Source organism: Oncorhynchus masou, chromosome 1, assembly GCF_036934945.1.
Source record: "Oncorhynchus masou masou isolate Uvic2021 chromosome 1, UVic_Omas_1.1, whole genome shotgun sequence".
NCBI classification, from domain to species: domain Eukaryota; kingdom Metazoa; phylum Chordata; class Actinopteri; order Salmoniformes; family Salmonidae; genus Oncorhynchus; species Oncorhynchus masou.
This window is the reverse complement of record NC_088212.1, coordinates 46,088,093-46,106,802: the sequence shown is the minus strand read 5'-3', so window position 1 is coordinate 46,106,802 and position 18,710 is coordinate 46,088,093. Positions and strand designations below refer to the sequence as shown.

Genomic DNA, 18,710 nt, shown 5'->3' with positions numbered 1-18,710 from the left:
CCATCCGCTGTTTAGTCATGACATGCAGCACTGCCTGTCTGCTCGAGCGAACCACACGAGCACGGAAGGAAGCTAGTAAGCTACAGTAGGCATCTGAGTTTAGAAGACTACGCGGGGGGGGGGGGGCTTATGATCACTGGTGCCTATGATTTAACTTCCGTTTTTTTTTATTTCTGGTTACATGATATCAAACCTTTCATGAATGAACCATTTTAAAGTGTTTATTTATAGCCATTTTATTTTGTTGTGAATTATAAATGTATTGTTTCTGTGTGTGCAGGGCTGTGAAGTTTTCAGCCAAGCTAATGGGCCAGGCCATGGCTAAGAGAGTCAAAGCTACGATACTATTCGCCACCGAGACCGGAAAGTCTCAAGACTATGCAAAAACCTTATGTGAGATTTTCAAGCATGCCTTTGATGCAAAGGTAACTTTTAAATTTTTTTATATAGCTACCACACAAGTTCAATTTGAGTTGATGTGTCATGTCTATTTGTGATCTTGAATAGAACACACAAAAAAACTACTTCAAAACATCCCCCTTAACTCCTTTTGAGATTTTGAAGCATGCCTTTTTAAGGCAAAGGTAAACCACACAGTTTGACTGAGTTTGTGTCATGTCTTTTTTTTTGGACTTTCTTGAATGACAAAGCTGAGGCCTGCAGATTTGAAAAAAAAGCGAGGAGACAGTTTTCACACCAAGAAGGCGAAGTTACACGGAAATGTGTCTTTTGTCACTTTCCCATTCCCTCTCATGCAGCAAAGCGCCAGGGGACACAGCGACGGAATCAACCCAGCCAAGCATTGAGCTGTAGTTTAAGATAAGATCATGAAACACTGCGGGCTGTGTAAATGTGTTTGGAAAAAAATCTCAATAAAAACACACAGCTCTGCGGTTCTCAATCATCTAGTGTTTCCCTCCAGGACACCACATCTTCTGTTTCTTCTTCCTATTTGTTAATGTAATCAATCATACGAGAGGAAAGGATCTTGTACTTGAGTCAGACAGGCAGATGCAGAGCGGATGAATGACTGGGCTGGGTTGTGCATTTCCTCTCTTCCTCCCTGTCGTCTTGTCCATCCCCTGTTTCCTTTCATTCACTCAGCATGATGGCCCGTAGGCATGAAGGCTGCTATAGTCAGATGGCGAGTCTGATGCCTGGGTGTTAATTGTATTGCGGCACATTATCACCTTGTTAATGCAAGTAGTGTTCGTTAGATACTAGTGCTCTATGGCCTCAGGTCCTGGGCACATGACCTTGTGGAATGTTTATGTGGTCTTTGACAGAGGGAAAGGTTGAAGAGAAGTTACTTCCTGGTAACTTGAAATGTGTAAATGTGTAACTTGAAATTTGGTTTTGTCCTTAGTGTCTCTGTGGTATTTTGGTAAAACTGAGTATTTTTCCGTCTTGAATATCTGCCGTTTTTTGTTTGTGGGAAATTTTAAATGCGTTTTCTATTTTGTTTTATTTCAAAATGGCTCTGGTTCACATCACAATGATATCTTGATTGACACGCTCCACTACTATAGGTAATGTCAATGGATGAGTACGACATGGTGGACCTGGAGCATGAAACACTTGTGTTGGCGGTGACCAGCACCTTTGGTAATGGAGATCCACCTGAAAATGGAGAGGTATGATTGACCAGTACTGTGTGTGTGTGTTTAATTCACACAACTACAGTATATACCATCTGTATTTTGGTTACGTTTACATAAGGTAAACCTGCAAATGATTGACTGAGTGTGTTTGTGTATAGAAATTCGGAGCTGCCTTGATGGAGATGAGACATCCAACATCTAACACAGAGGACCGAAAGTGAGTGCCCATTCAAACAGAGCATATTTTTTATGGTGTGCGTCCCAAATGTCACCACATTCCCTATATAGTACACTACTTTTGACCAGGGCCCATAGTGGGTAGTGCACTATATAGGGAATAGGGTGCCAATTGGGATGTAATCATGGCTGCAGTAATCCTCAGACATCTTCATACAGATTCACAGCTTTACTTCTAATCACTTAACTGCAATAGATATTTTTTTGTGAGAGGGAGTGTACTTGTGCCCTTGAGTAAGACCATTAACCCCTAAAATAGCTCCAGGGGTGCTGCACTGCGACTGACCCTGTGCTCCTCCAAAAATGGGTGTTTGTTTTTTGCCTGGGGTTGGGTGGAGAGCAGAAGTATTTGTCTCTGCAATGGACTAATAAAGTACTATTCTATACTGCGAGTGTAATTGTTGTCCCTGTATCTGCCTCTCTCTCAGGAGTTACAAGGTGCGTTTCAACAGCGTGTCCTCCTACTCAGACACCCGCAAATCCTCCAGTGATGAACCTGAGCCCAGGGTCAACTTTGAAAGCACCGGACCCCTCGCCAACGTCAGGTACAGTAAGCAAGCCCAAGATTATGTCAAACAAAATCTGATTGGATGGAAGGGCTAGATTCTATCAGATCCGCACTAGGTGACACCTACATAGTGGTTGTTTTGGCATCGGAGGTGGAACTGCGTTAGGTGGAACTGCGTTAGAGCTATCAAATCCTATAATAGGGAAGGGAGAGGTTTGTGACACACAGGCAGCCACTCACCAATAATTACACCTCCAACACTGCCAAAACATCATCTATGGTGATGTTGGCAAGTGCGTCTTAAAGCAAATTCTGCTTGAATCTAGGCATAAATATATATTTTTCGCATGAGCAGAGTTTAATAGGTTAACAAAACATCCAGACATGTGAGTACAGGTGACAAGTGTTTGGACTGATATGACAGGGAGACAAGCCCCTCTGTCTGAGGAGAACCCCCAGGACATGTCAGTTCTGTGAATACTGATGAAGGAAGAAAGCTATTTGGATCAATTCCCTTGTATGTAGATGGATAGTGATTTGACAATGTCAAACACAATACAACCACACATTTAAAATCATCAAAGATGACACACAAACGTTTGAAAAAACACCTTTCCATTGTGGTCCTTTTGATTAAATGGTTCAAAAACTTTGCCAACATAAACATAGCATTCCTAGACTACACAGTAGATCTAGCTTACTAGGCATACATACTTTGGTTACACATTTAACACATAACAAAACATAAGACAGGATGACATTGTCATAGCCATAGAGTATGACTCCCTCTGTAGATCAGCAATATCAGGCTCCTAAACTGAGCTTGATGATGCAGTTGATGCCAGATGATGGTGATGTATGGTTGTCTGAATCAAATCAGTGTCTTTGCATGCCTGTGTACTTGTCGTTTTCTCTCTCGTTCTCACTCGTTCTTTCTTTCTGTTCTTTCTCTCTCTCCAGGTTCTCAGTGTTTGGCCTTGGCTCAAGAGCCTACCCACACTTCTGTGCTTTTGCCCACGCTGTGGACACGCTGCTCGAGGAGCTGGGGGGGGAGCGCATCCTACGCATGGGGGAGGGAGATGAGCTGTGTGGCCAGGAAGAGTCCTTCAGAAACTGGGCCAAGAAGGTTTTCAAGGTGGGGGTGACTGGGCAATTCCTTATTGGGCATATAACGCACACACATGCATGAATGTAATGCACATGCATAAATATATATATATATAATACCAGTCAAAAGTTTGGACACATCTACTCATTTAAGGGTTTTTCTTTATTTTTACTATTTTCTACATTGTAGAATAATAGTGAAGACATCAAAACTATGGAATAACACATATGGAATCATGTAGTAACCAAAAAAGTGTTAAACAAATCAAAATATATTTTGCCTTGATGACAGCTTTGCACACCCTTGGCATTCTCTTAACCAGCATCATGAGGTAGTCACCTGGAATGCATTTCAAACCTGCATTTCAAACCTGAAATTATTTTTCAACAGTCTTGAAGGAGTTCCCACATGCTGAGCACTTTTTGGCTGCTTTTCCTTCACTCTGTGGTCCAACTCATCCCAAACCAGGTGATTGTGGAGGCCAGGTCACTCTCCTTCTTGGTAAAATAGCCCTTACACAACCTGGAGGTGTGTTGGGTCATTGTCCTGTCGAAAAACAAATGATAGTCCCACTAAGCCTAAACCAGATGGGATGGTGTATCGCTGCAGAATGCTGTGGTAGCCATGCTGGTTAAGAGTGCCTTGAATTGTAAATAAATCACTGACAGTGTCACCAGCAAATACCTCCAAACCATAACACCACCTCCTCCATGCTTTACAGTGTAAAATACAAATGCGGAGATCATCCGTTCACCCACACCTTGTCTCACTAAGACACGGCGGTTGGAACCAAAAATCTCAAATTTGGACTCCAGACCAAAGGGCGAATTTACACCGGTCTAATGTCCATTACTCATATTTCTTGGCCCAAGAAAATCTCTTCTTATTATTGGTGTCCTTTAGTAGTGTTTTCTTTGCAGCATTTCAACCATGAAGGCCTGATTCACATGCTCTCCTCTGAACAGTCGATGTTGAGATGTGTCTGTCTGTTACTTGAACTCTGTGAAGCATTTATTTGGGCTGCAATTTCTGAGGCTGGTAACTCTACTGAACTTATCCTCTGCAGCAGGGGTACAGTGCCTTGAAAAAGTATTCATTTTTTTTGCTTTAAAGCCTGTGATTTAAATGGATTTTTATTTGGATTTCATGTGATGGACATACACAAAATAGTCCAAATTTGTGAAGTGAAATGAAAAAAATAACTTATTTTAAAAAATTCTAAAAAATAAAAACCTGAAAAGATCTAAATAAGATCTGGAGCAACCAATTACCTTTAGAAGTCACATGATTAGTTAGATTGCACACAGGTGGACTTTATTTCTTAGTATATATCTCAGTATATATACACCTGTTCCGAAAGGCCCCAGAGTCTGCAACACCACTAAGCAAGGGGCACCACCAAGCAAGTGGCACCATGAAGACTAAGGAGCTCTCCAAACAGGTCAGGGACAAAGTTGTGGAGAAGTACAGATCAGGGTTGGGTTATAAAAAATTAGCAGAAGCTTTGAACATCCCACTGAGCACCATTAAATCCATTCTAATAAAATGAAAGGGGGCCTCCCGGGTGGTGCAGAGGCTAAGGGAGCTGTACTGCAGCGCCAGCTGTGCCACCAGAGACTCTGGGTTCTCGCCCAGGCTCTGTCGTAACCCGGCTGGGACCGGGAGGTCCGTGGGGCGATGTACAATTGGCCTCGTCTGGGTTAGGGAGGGCTTGTCCCTGTCTCATCACGCACCAGCGACTCCTGTGGTGGGCCGGGTGCAGTGCGAGCTAACCAAGGTTGCCAGGTGTTTCCTCCGACACATTGGTGCGGGTTGGATGCGCTCTGTGTTAAGAAGCAGTGCAGCTTGGTTGTGTTGTGTATCGGAGGACGCATGACTTTCAACTTTCGTCTCTCCCGAGCCCGTACGGGAGTTGTAGCGATAAGACAAGATAGTAGCTACTAAAACAATTGGATACCACAAAATTGGGGAGAAAAAGGGGTAAAATTCCCCCCCCCCAAAAAAAAAAAAAAAATGGAAAGAATATGGCAACACAACAAACCTGCCAAGAGAGGGTCGCTCGCCAAAACTCACGGACCAGGCAAGGAGGGCATTAATCAGAGAAGCAAAAAAGAGACCAAAGATAACCCTGAGGGAGCGTCAAAGCTCCACAGCGGAGATTGGAGTATCTGTCCATATCTGTCCACTTTAAGCTGTACACTCCACAGTGCTTAGCTTTATGGAAGAGTGGCCAGAAAAACATAAGTGGTGTTTGCCAAAAGGCATGTGGGAGACTCCCCAAACATATGGAAGAAGGGTCAGATGAGACTAAAATTTAGATTTTTGGCCTTCAAGGAAAATGCTATGTCTGGCACAAACCCAACACTTCATCACCCCGAGAACATCATCCACACAGTGAAGCATGGTGGTGGCAGCATCATGCTGTGTGGATGTTTTCATCTGCAGGGACTGGGAAACTGGTCAGAATTGAAGGAATGATTGATGGCGCTAAATACAGGGAAATTCTTGAGGGGAAAACTGTTTCAGTCTTCCAGATTTTGAGACTGGGACGGACGTTCACCAGTAGGACAATGACCCCAAGCATACTGCTAAAGAAACATTTACATGTCTTGGAATGGCCTAGTCAAAGCCCAGACCTCAATCCAATTGTGAATCTGTGGTGTGACTTAAAGATTGCTGTACACCAGCGGAACCCTTCCAACTTGAAGGAGCTGGAGCTGGAGCAGTTTTGCCTTGAAGAATGGGCAAAAATCCCAGTGGCTAGATGTGCCAATCTTATAGAGACATACCCCAAGAGACTTGCAGCTGTAAACTCATTAAGTAAAGAAACTCCACAAATTAACTTTTAACAAGGCACACCTGTTAATTGAAATGCATTCCAGGTGACTACCTCATGATGCTGGTTGAGAGAATGCCAGTGTGCAAAGTGTGTGCAAAGCTGTCATCAAGGCAAAGGTGGCTATTTGAAGAATCTCAAATATAAGATATATATATATATATACACTTTATTGGTTACTAAAGGATTCCATATGTGTTATTTCAAAGTTTTGATGTCTTCACTATTATTCTACAATGAAGAACATTGTAAAAATAAAGAAAAACCCTTGAATGAGTAGGTGTGTCCAAACTTTCACTGGTACTGTGTGTATACTGCACACACACACACACACACACACACACACACACACACACACACACACACACACACACACACACATACACACTCTAATGGTAAAGGTCTTCATAATGGACTATACACAGCTATGATTACTTGTCCTTACAAGTGCTTATGGTTGTCTGTCTGAAGGCTGCCTGTGATGTGTTCTGCATTGGAGACGTGAACATAGAGAAGGCACATGATTCATTGATCAGTAATGATCGAAGCTGGAAGAAGAGCAAATTCCGCCTCACCTACACAGCTGAGGCCCCTGCACTAACACAAGGTAAACAAAATACAACACAAGTTAAACACTGTTTCAATGAGGACTTTTTAAACAAAACCTAACTTTTTAGGTCTAATGTAGCCTCCGTAAACCCTTTAAGGCTTCCAATGTCATATTATGGATGCTTCATATTGTGAATGTGTCCTCCAACAGCACTCTACAGCATCCACAAGAAGAAGGTCTATGGAGCCAAGATCTTACAGAGCGAAAACCTACAAAGTTCCACATCCAAGTGTGTGGATTTTGTTACAATACTGTAGACTAGACTGGAGAACATTTTGAAATAGGACTTTTCTTAGTCTCAATCAGTTGTAGCAAATTGTACTTCATATGCAAATTGTTACTGTAGAACTCCAAACTGTACAATATTTACAAACTGTAACCACTGTTCTGAATCCCCTAGCAGTCGCTCCACCATATTTGTTCGACTTCACACAAATAACGAGGACAGCCTGACGTACCAGCCCGGCGACCATCTGGGCGTCTTCCCTGGCAACCATGAGGACCTGGTTACGGCCCTTATAGAGAAGCTAGAGGATGCCCCACCTGTCAATCAGATCGTCAAGGTGGAGTTCCTAGAGGAGAGGAACACAGCCCTGGGTTAGTAGTCTACTAGGTCCTAGTTTCATATTCTTAGCCAGCAATGCCCTTGCAGACAAAAACATGACCTTGGCCTGGGCACCTTTGGAAAAAGAGGTCTTCTAACCTCAAAGGGACTTTAATTAATTGAATAAAGCTGTGTTTGATACCAGATGCAATCCTCCAATCCTCTTAGGACAAAAAAAGGCTAATACTGTACGATCAAAGTTTTGATGCATCTCTTCTGGCGTTTTTCTTTGCCTGTTTATTTTTGTCCTTCTGAAGGTGTGATCAGTAACTGGCTAGAGGAGCCCCGGATTCCCCCCTGCACCATCTACCAGGCCTTCCAGTACTTCCTGGACATCACCACACCCCCCAGCCCTGTCCTGCTGCAGCAGTTTGCCTCCCTCGCCACCAATGACAAGCAGAGGAAGAAGTTGGAGACTCTCAGTAAGGTAATGAAGGGTTTTAACTGTGTAGTTCAGTACAGTTTATATGAAGTAATTCAGTGTTAGGAAGACTCATGCTACCGACCCTGACTTCTCTCCCCATTGCGCAGTAGACTGAACCCCGGTGACATCCAGGTGTTTACTACCAATATTACAAATGATGTATTGTGTAGGCTGCTATCCTACTCAAAATAAAACAATGTGGGATGGAACAAATTGGCCACGTTATCTACCGCTGGGAAGCAACTCACGTTGGGAAGCACCTTGATACAAGGTGCACTGGTCATTCGCACCGGCTTGTCATGCCTTCCGTGGGCAGTATGTAACGTTAGCTAATAATAGGCATGTGATGGTGATCGATATTACAACTTTACTCCCTCGCCCATGAAAATAAATATAACTAAGTTTTACAAGTTTTAGCCACTGATGAAAGGGGGAAATGTGCCAGGCTGTTGCTGCTGGCTATCCAGCAGGGCTTGGAAGGTATGTTTGAATTCTGAGCAGAGATAATGGAGAGATTAAGGCTTTCTCTGGTCTTAGTTCAGACTGTGGGTGTGGTCTTTGAACTGTCACTCCAAATGTATTGACCAATAGTAACAGTTTTTTTGTTCGGCCATCTTCTAAACCACACCCCCACGTGAACATTGGTTCAAAAATGAAAGTGTAGGAAAAAAGTATTGTAACCGTAGAAATCTGAGTCGAAGAAAAGACCTGAGAAAGGCAAATGTAGGTGAGGAAAAGTTGCAAACAAAGCAAAGCAGATTGTTGTAAATGACACATATATTCAATTGAAAACAAATCCTGTTTCCTATTTTTTGCTTGCAATTCCTGGATTTGTTTTTGTTTACAATTTTGACGTTTTTCCTTACAATAATATGTTTCCTCTCGATATGTATTGGACTTTGCAATGTTTATTTTTCTGTTTGAAAAATCCAAAAGTTTAACCCAGGGTTATTTTTTAAATCCTTAATGGGATGCCATAGACTTTGCTCTTGTTGAAAATAACCTTAGAGTAGGTGAGTTTTGGCTGGCTCAGACACTATGGAATTTAAGCCCCGTGCCTGGTAAACCACAGGCCTATTCTCTCCCCATACAGTGACTCCCACAGAAGAAGAAAAAGCATGTCCATTGTGTTAAAAACGTTACATTGGCCAGGCGAGTAAGTGACTCACTCTTCACGGTTCAACTCATTCTTAAAAAACTTAAAAAGAGAATAGAATTTGAAGGGAGGAGGAGTAAAAAAACAACAACAAGCCACAGTGGGATCTTTAGCTACTGGCTGTCCTTGCTATTTCTTTGTCTGTTCAACTCCAGAGCTGCATGGCCCCCAGTGTCTGTGGGTTACACAAGGTAGTCAGGCTAAGTTTATATGACTAAAGCCGGAAAGCCCAAAAATATGTAAAGTCTATAATACATCATTTAATCACATCAGGAGAGGCATTAGATTAGCTTGTTGTGAGTGTGCCGCATCTAACTGGAATATGTCTGGAATACCTAACTGGAATACCTCTAGGTGCGTGGAGTTGGAGGAACAGCCATAATAACTCCTTTTCTCTGAAGCAATACATATTATTTTTTTTGCCTGGCTCCTTACATTATATTGACAAACATACCTCCTCCCCTCTTTCCTCTCCAGGGCTTGCAGGAGTATGAGGAATGGAAGTGGTACAACAACCCGACTATGGTGGAGGTTTTGGAGGAGTTCCCCTCTATTCAGATGCCATCCACCCTGCTGCTGACCCAGCTGCCTTTGCTCCAGCCCAGATACTACTCCATTAGCTCCTCACCGGACGTCCACCCTGGGGAGATACACCTCACCGTGGCCGTGGTGTCATACAAAACCAGGGGTAAGGGCTGACTACTAGGCTTGGCTTAGAGGTGTAGAATGAATTGTGTGTAGATAGGGTATTGTGTATAGATTTATGAAGAAACACAAAAAATATATAACTTTTTTTTTTAAATTATCCTCAGCAACCTACACACAATACCCCATAATGACAAAGCGAAAACATGTTTACAAATGTATTAAAACCGAAATACCTGATTTATATTGGGATTCAGACACTTTGCTATGAGTTTTGAAATTGAGCTCAGGTGCATCCTGTTTCCATTGATCATCCTTGAGGTGTTTCTACAACTTGATTGGAGTCCACCTGTGGTAAATTAAATTAATTGGATATGATTTGGAAAGGCACACACCTGTCTATATAAGGTCCCACAGTTGACAGTGCGTATCAGAGCAAAAACCAAGCCATGAGGGCGAAGGTATTGTCCGTAGAGCTCAGAGACGGGATTGTGTCTAGGCACAGATCTGGGGAATGGTACCAACATTTCTGCAGCATTGAAGATCCCCAGGAACACAGTTGCCTCTAAAATTCTTAAATGGATGAAGAACCACCAAGACTCTTCCTAGAGCTGGAAATCCAGCCAAATTGAGCAATCGGGGGAAAAAAGCCTTGGTCAGGGAGGTGACCAAGAACTCAATGGTCACTCTGACAGAGCTCCAGAGTTCCAATGTGTAGATGGGAGAATCTTCCAGAAGAACAACCTTCTCAGCAGTACCCCACCAATCAGGCATTTATGGTAGAGTGGCCAGACGGAAGCCACTCCTCAGTAATAGGCACATGACAGCCTGCTTGGAGTTTGCCAAGAGGCACCTAAAGGATTCTCAGATCATGAGAAACAATATTCTCTGGTCTGATGAAACCAAGATTGAACTCTTTGGCCTGAATGCCAAGCGTCACGTCTGGAGGAAACCTGGCACCGTCCCTATGATGAAGTATGGTGGTGGCAGCATCAGGCTGTGGGGATGTTTTTCAGCGGCAGGGACTGGGAGACTAGTCGGGATCGAGGGAAAGACGAACGGAGCAAAGTACAGAGAGATCCTTGATGAAAACCTGCTGCAGAGCGCTCAGGACCTCAGACTGCCATAAAGGTTCACCTTCCAACAGGACAGTTTTTTATTTATTTTTATTTTACTAGGCATGTCAGTTAAGAACAAATTCTTATTTTCAATGACGGCCTAGGAACAGTGGGTTAACTGCCTGTTCAGGGGCAGAACGACAGATTTGTACCTTATCAGCTCGGGGATTTAAACTTGCAACCTTTCGGTTACTAGTCCAACACTCTAACCACTAGGCTACCCTGCCGTGACCCTAAGCACACTGTAAAGAATTCAGGAGTGGCTTTGGGACAAGTCTCTGAATGTCCTTGAGTGGCCCGGACTTGAACCTGATCGAACATCTCTGGAGAGACCTGAAAATAGCTGTGCAGAGACGCCCCCCATCCAACCTGACAGAGCTTGAGAGGATATTCAGAGAAAAATGGGAGAAACTCCCCAAATGCAGGTGTGCCAAGCTTGTAGCATCATACCCAAGAAGACTCAAGGCTGTAGTTGCTGCCTAAGGTACTTCAACAAAGTACTGAATAAAGGGTCTGAATACTTATGTAAATGTGATATTTTAATTAGATTTTTTTATAAATTGGCAAACATTTCTAAAACTGGCTTTGCTTTATCATTATGGGGTATTGTGTGTAGATTGAAGGGGGGGGGGGGTGATTTAATACATTTTGAATAAGGCTGTAACAAAATGTGGAAAAAGTCAAGGGGTCTGAATACTTTCTGAACGCACTGTAAGTGGGTTGACTGGACAATAATGTCTAAGATCTCCATATTTGGACATATGCTTTACTGGTTTTGGGTTAGTTGGTTTCTGTTTATATGTCTGTATTTGTGCATGCTACTACACTACATACATTGTAAGTAACCACAAAGATTATTATTTCTCATGCTTTGACGTGACTTAAATCGGCACCAATTTACCTCAACCGACAGTTATTAAACACAAACAGCTGGGCGACAAGCATCTTTCTAGCTGTTTCTCTTTCTCCGTGATGTGCGTGATGCTGAGAGTGATGGTTTAATTAGCCATTTGCCTACACTGGAGACAAACACCCTTTTAGCCCAGGGAACTGCATTTTATGTACTCTACTTCAGTGTCCGTTTGCGTGGTGCGTAGTGGAGAGGAGGAGGTACGCAAGTAAAGTGGATGATGGGCAATTGCCTCTCTTTCAGATGGAGAGGGCCCTATCCACCATGGAGTGTGTTCATCATGGCTCAACAGAATAGAGGCAGAAGAAATGGTCCCCTGCTTTGTTAGAGGGTATAAAACGTTGCTTTGTGTGTGTGTGTGATATTGCTGCATGATGGGTTTTACTTGTTGAATGGAATACATGTAATTCTATGATTGTGGTGGTTTGGAGAATATCTTGGACTGTAACAAATGTCAACATTGTCATATGGTGTATTCATAATATATGATTGCACTGTATATGATTCATATACAACATTGACTCTGTGTGTGTGTGTGTATAATACAATCATTGAGGAAAAAACGCTTTGATGCTAGGGCTATTAAAAATGGCCTGATTCGTAGCTGAAATTGTGTTTTCTACAATCATTTTGTAAATGTATTTTTTTAATGTTATGTCTTCAATTGTAATTGGATGGGGAAATTACTTTGTTTGTAGTGCTCCTACATTCCGATTGCCAAAGGACCACAGAGCTCCGTGTATCCTAGTTGGTCCAGGCACTGGGATCGCCCCCTTCAGAAGCTTCTGGGAACAGAAACTTTTCGATTATGAACGCGATGGTTTGTTTATATTTTAGAATAGGAAAAGCACTTACTCACCTGATCTTACTTGTATACGTATGTGTGGAAATGATTTGATAAGGACCTAAAAGAAAAGGAAAACCCACACACTGCTGCCAGTATCACTTGTGTTTATTCAACTTTACAGAGCTTGAACACATACATAGACACTAGTCTAGATGACTCCAACATTGTAGTTCAGTGAAAGATGAAGTTAGGATCTGAACTTACAAAGTAATGTGTTTGTTACCGTAGGGATCAAATCCTGCCCTATGATCCTGGTATTTGGGTGCCGGCAGTCCCAGATAGACCACATCTACAAGGAGGAGACTATCCAGGCTAAGAACAAGGAGGTGTTCAAAGAGCTCTACACAGCCTACTCCAGAGAGCCTGGTAGACCAAAGGTACTGTTAACATTAAAGATTTAGTTAGCCTCGTAGACTTTAAATGGACTAACGCATGGAATTGTTGTAAGATGGTCATACCAAGGATCATTTAGCTATTTGAATTTTAGGACCCATTTTAGGTATCCCCTCAAAAATGAAATTCAAATAATTGCTGAAATAATTCCCATATTAGTGTTTAGCCCAAACTGTTCGAACACTACAGACATAAGTTAGCAGATCGGCGGTACCGACGTCAGACGAGTCCCGTGATGCTTGAGGGGGTCGTAGAACAAAATCACTGACGCGTACGTGTTTGTAAGTGTTATCTTTTTACAGTGGTTATTTTAGTTTGTTGTGCAAACCTGTTCGGACGCGACATACATTTTCGGTGAGAAGACCGATTTTATTTTATTTAAAAAATTAAAAAAAATTTTATATTTTTTTCGGGATGTCTCCTGGTTTGTGAAACACCGCTGTAGCTTGACCGCATTCCACCACAGATGTGGAAGGCTGCCATTGGAGGATGTGTCGGATTGAGAACAGCTCATCCAAAAAAAACATCTTTAGCTTAAACAGATTTTTATGGGGATGTTTTATTATGCTAATTAGATTTCATCAGGGACAAAAATGCACCTGAGGGTTAAACACGAAAATGTGTCTCTGACAGTAAAGACACAGCAACACAGACAGAGGTCATGTGGGAGATGTATGTGTGCATGTGGATTTATGAATTGTGTATCCCTTTTGTTTCCCCTTCACTCCTCACATGGAGCACCATTTTATGCACAACTATCCTCAACCCCAACACACAATCACTACAATCTGTTCATTGCCTTCAACTGTCTATGAGCCTGTATCTTTCTCTCCCTGTTAATTCTCTATATGATTCTGTTAAATCTCTCTATATGATTTTATTAAATCTCTCTCATTCGATCTCTTTCTTCCCCTATGTCTCTGACACAGAAATATGTGCAGGATGTGCTTCGTGAGAAGCTGTCAGAGACTGTGTACCAGTGTCTGAGGGAGGAGGGAGGACACATCTATGTGTGTGGGGACGTGGGTATGGCCGGGGATGTCCTCAAGACCGTCCAGCAGATCATCAAATTGCAGGGAAACATGACACTGGAGGACGCTGGGTTCTACATCAGCAAACTCCGAGTAGGGACAATATGCTTCACTATATTGTACACTGTTAACAAACTAACCAACCTGACGGACAAAACATACAAAGTAACTAAGTCAAGCGATTTAGATTTAGACCTTGGAATGTTCACTTTTTGAGATGACTGCACTCCTTAATACCTACTTGTGGATGATTTTCAGAATGTGACCGACGCATTCAGAGTTTTGTTCAGTGGGATTCAAAAGAGAACTGAAAGGACGGCTCTTACATTTAATGACTCAAAGAAAGGGAAACCAAAAACACAACTTTCAAAGATTTTAATAAGCCATTTAAACCACCAGACAACCAACTGTACAGACTGCATACTGTACGTAAAATATTGAAATCGAAGGGCCACATGAGCAAAATGGCTTGGTCACTTTTGACTAAGCAGAGGGGGTATATAATCAAACACATTTTAAAAGCGCTGCCTGCAACATAAAATGTCCAATTTATTGATCAACTAATGATTGATCAACCAATCGCCAAGCCTTGGCGATTGAACCATTTTTTGAAGGCAATGCTGTACTGCACAGTGACAGTGTAGTGACACATCACTGTATCTGTCTTTTCTATCTGTCCACAGCTCACCACACTGAATCAATGGTATCTTCCTGTGCCCAACTAACCTCACTTTCTCTATTTTATCATTCTGTGCCTATTGTATCATTCTGTGCCCATCTTATCTCACAAATCTTATCATCTCTCCTCGCAGGACGAGAACCGTTATCACGAGGACATCTTCGGTGTCACGCTGCGTACCTATGAGGTCACCAACCGACTGCGTTCAGAATCCATCGCCTTCATCGAGGAAAGCAAAAAGGACTCTGACGAGTGAGTCTAGAGTTTTCCCCCCACAGCTTCCATTCTGTTCCCTTCTCGTTCTTTCACAGTGACCAATTGTCGCCAAGACGTCTTTGATGTCTTTGCATGTTTGTGCCATACTTGTAGGAGGGACCTGCAAAGCTGTAGATACACTGGAGATACAGCCTCTGGTTTGATTTATGACCGTTTTCAAAATGCAGAACGGGTAACCATAGAAATCAGTTGAAAAGGGCTCCAACTCACCTAACCGGATTGCAGTGTTAGCGAGGGGCTCTGTTATGTTCTCCACTCACTCTGCGTTTGTGCTTTTAAAGATAAGAGCCTCCTTTTTTTATTCATATACACTTGTCATAAGAGGAGTGGAGAATTAAGGCTGACTTGCACAATGCCTCATTAAAAAGCTGCAAAATAACGTATGGCGGCTTGTATTGGCCAGCCACAGTGGTTCTGTGTGAAATGTCACTTGAATTTCTCAGTGTTGTGATCAAAAAACCCTTGTTACTAAGTGAGCTGGATGAGTAATGCCTGTAACCTCTCTCTCGCTTGCCCTCTCTCTCTGTTTCTGTCAGGGTGTTCTGCTCGTAGAACCATAAGTGGGGCTTCCGGATCTTTATGATGTGGACCAATTGGAAGGGCCATATGCAGCAGTGGAGCAGGGAAACGAGTGACACTACAGCTGTTCGATAATACTGTGCCAAGTTTTGTACTGTAAAGAATATCTTTGGGTTTGTTTTTGTTCTCTTTTATACCAGTTCTGCTTCGTCATGGTCAGTCAGGCTCTGCACTTAGTCTGTAGTAACGTTTGAAATATTTTATTTTACAAGAACATTGATGTTTTGTTAAATTGATTACTTTCTGATTTCATTATGCGTCATAATGTGCACCCAGTATTATACCTGCCACTTTGTTGATGCATGAGCAAGATGAGAATATTAGTTAATAAATATATCATACTGTTTGTTAGCTATTTAATGTTAGTCAAAACCTTTTGCTAAATTTTTATACTTTGCAGGACTACTTGTGGTACCTGGAAACAAGGTCACAATGCTTTGATTGGCGAATCAGTTTAAGTTCCATTCCCAACCAACTGACTCTGGTGCATTTCAGTGTATACAAGGCCAAACCCACGTCAGTCAGAGCTGGTCTAGCCTGCTTTGGTGTGTATTGTTCATAACTGAGATTCCAGTTTTTATTTTAATTTTTTCATTTTTAATTTTTTAAAGTTTTTGTAAGAGTGTGGGAGAGAGAGAAAGGGATGGAGAGAATGAAAGAGGGAGATAACTAGATACAGACAGGCTATGCTCGGAGAGCAGTGAATAACTATTAACTGGATTTGGTTAACCTATAACCTCAATCTTCCGGCCACACGGTCATCCAAAACTACAATAGTGTTCAGACTCTCCTTGAAAGTCCATTAAAATGCATCTGCCCCTCTTGTCAGCTTTCTCTGTTTCCTGCCTGTCTGTCTCTCCGCCTGCCTGTCAGAATATAATATGCCTGTCTCGCCATTTTGTGGTCTGGTTTCACAACAGTAACTGCATATAGATGTGGACGAAAGCCATTGAAATGTTTGAAATGTCCTGTCATGCCATGGGAAAGCCTATGCATGTGTATCTCTTGTATACATTCTCATAACCAATATTTAAGTATATTACACACAAAAACAACTGCGTATAATCTAGAGGGCTCTGCATCTTATAAATGGTATACAGTATTATCAAAGGAAAAGTCCATGGTACATCTGACTGCCTTCCTATTTATTCGCTAAGACCAAATGCTGAGGTATTGGGGTGCTGTCTAATGGCTTGAAAGTACTTTGCATAGTATTTACAATGGGGAAAGAAGAACTAACAGATTCATGATTTCAAATTAATCAATAGGTTGGGTGTTGGGTTGCTATACTTTGCTGGTTCTCCTTGACCAACCATTACCATATCCTTGCAATCTCCATTTTTACCACCATTATAACCTTCCATGTAAGCAGAGTTTCATACATGGCTATCTGTATGTAACTATCCATGTAAAGGAACCCTGCAGTGTCTTGTCTTATCAGATCTGGATTTAGGGTAGAGTGGCGTAAATCCCACGAGGCAGAAATCTCGAATAGAAGAAATCTCAAACAGCAGAAATCTCATGTTGACATCAGTGCAGGGGTAGATGAGTGTTGCTTTATGGTTTTATCGTTCCTTCATGTCTGTCTGCCTCTCTCTGTCCGTCTCTCGGTCTTTCACTCAGTAACTCTATCCCTCTTTCTCCCTGCCACCACCTCCAACTGCCTGCCCACATGACTTGTGATGTTGCCACAGCTCCCCCTCTCCTCCCTGAGACCTGACACCTGTCTGAAGGTCTATCAAGTGCTGTGTGTGTGCGTGCATGCGTCCATGAATGCTGTGTGATAACCACTACAAAATACTAAAGTACTTTTTGCGAAAAACAAAATGTATTTGTCTGCATGCATTCTCCATTCGCTGGAACCATCCACTTAATACCCTCGCATGTTCTTTGTCTTTGTTGAGAAGTAAATGAACCTTCCTTCTGCCTCCCCCCTGCACACACACCAACCTTGAATGCTACAGCATGTGTGCCCTCTGCAAACCCAAACAATTCTGATTGCATTCTCAAGGTCAAGAAATAGATCATACAGGTCATTGCGTTTGATTGTTGTCATTACAATTCAACTATGTTGAGTTTACTTAATTATTAAATAAGGTTGAGGATGATATCTTAATTAAAATGATATGTTTATTGCTGATGGGTTTTCGGCGCAAGCTCGTGTCAAAGCACTGTTTTTACTTCGTTTCCCACTTTTCACTGAGCATCATTTGAAGGCCATGCCTTTGCAGGGCTGCTGTTTCTATTCTAAACCATGTCATTAACGTTTTGTGGTAACCAACTCTGCAGTAACCTGTGGATTTTCTTTTCTTCCTTAAGTACTTCCTTTGTTTCCAAACTAAAATGGCCACCAGCATGATTGAAACTTAATGGCTTTCTGTGTTCTATCTCTCTGCTACTTACTGGCGCATATAGAGTACGTTTTTAATGGGGGAACTTTTTTGGTTTTGTTTGGGGATAAATAGGCAAACCTGTTTAATTGTTCCTCTTGCTGAATGTTTTCTTCTTCCACATTAATTTGTTTAAGCAGGTTTTGGTGGATTTGAAATGAGGGCTGCCAAAACTCTGTAAAACGTTCAACAACAACAAACAAACAAACACAAACAAGCAAAACAAAAATATATAAATATAACATATATACTAAGACAAAAACAAAACTATTTGAACTAACTTTTTCTAAGAATGTATTTTGATTATTGAATTATTATTATTGTTATGTCTCTTTTGCTTGGTAAAAAATAACCCATAATAAAGCAAACAAGGACTACAGTGGTCTCCCTGATATCCTTTAGGCACGGGAAAAACCACAGCACCAGCTGAATGCATGATGTACTGTACCTCTGTCCTCTTAAAAAAAAAAGAAAAAAAAGCTCTGTCTACCTACCAGCACTGTGTCACTCATTACGACTGTGACTCCATCCATCCATACAGTGTGATGGGACAGACGGTTGATGTGCTCAAGGGGTTTCTGTGTTTGTATCGCTGCTGCTAAACTCCAACAACCCAAACAGCCTCTGCTATATGCTCCTTGGTGTGGAATTGATCAACCTTGGTGGTTTCCATTTTAATGCATACTGCAAGGAACTTTGCATTTACTTAATAAAAAAAAAAGATTAACAGTATGTCAATACCGTGTTTTGTATTTTCA

The 18,710-nt window shown here is 41.9% G+C and overlaps 1 protein-coding gene across 1 annotated transcript in view; it reads left to right on the top strand.

The window, feature by feature from the left end:
* nos1 (nitric oxide synthase 1 (neuronal)) overlaps positions 1–18,690 on the top strand; it is a 67,979-nt gene extending 49,289 nt beyond the window's left edge. The window contains exons 14-29 of the mRNA XM_064972927.1: positions 281–425; positions 1,530–1,634; positions 1,760–1,818; positions 2,267–2,383; positions 3,307–3,481; positions 6,762–6,897; positions 7,051–7,129; positions 7,301–7,497; positions 7,762–7,931; positions 9,562–9,772; positions 12,001–12,088; positions 12,456–12,577; positions 12,833–12,981; positions 13,927–14,121; positions 14,841–14,959; positions 15,520–18,690. Coding sequence (XP_064828999.1) covers positions 281–425; positions 1,530–1,634; positions 1,760–1,818; positions 2,267–2,383; positions 3,307–3,481; positions 6,762–6,897; positions 7,051–7,129; positions 7,301–7,497; positions 7,762–7,931; positions 9,562–9,772; positions 12,001–12,088; positions 12,456–12,577; positions 12,833–12,981; positions 13,927–14,121; positions 14,841–14,959; positions 15,520–15,535 — 2,083 coding nt within the window. The 3' untranslated portion in view covers positions 15,536–18,690. The remainder of the gene's footprint in view (positions 1–280; positions 426–1,529; positions 1,635–1,759; positions 1,819–2,266; positions 2,384–3,306; positions 3,482–6,761; positions 6,898–7,050; positions 7,130–7,300; positions 7,498–7,761; positions 7,932–9,561; positions 9,773–12,000; positions 12,089–12,455; positions 12,578–12,832; positions 12,982–13,926; positions 14,122–14,840; positions 14,960–15,519) is intronic.
* The last annotated feature ends 20 nt before the right edge of the window (positions 18,691–18,710 follow it).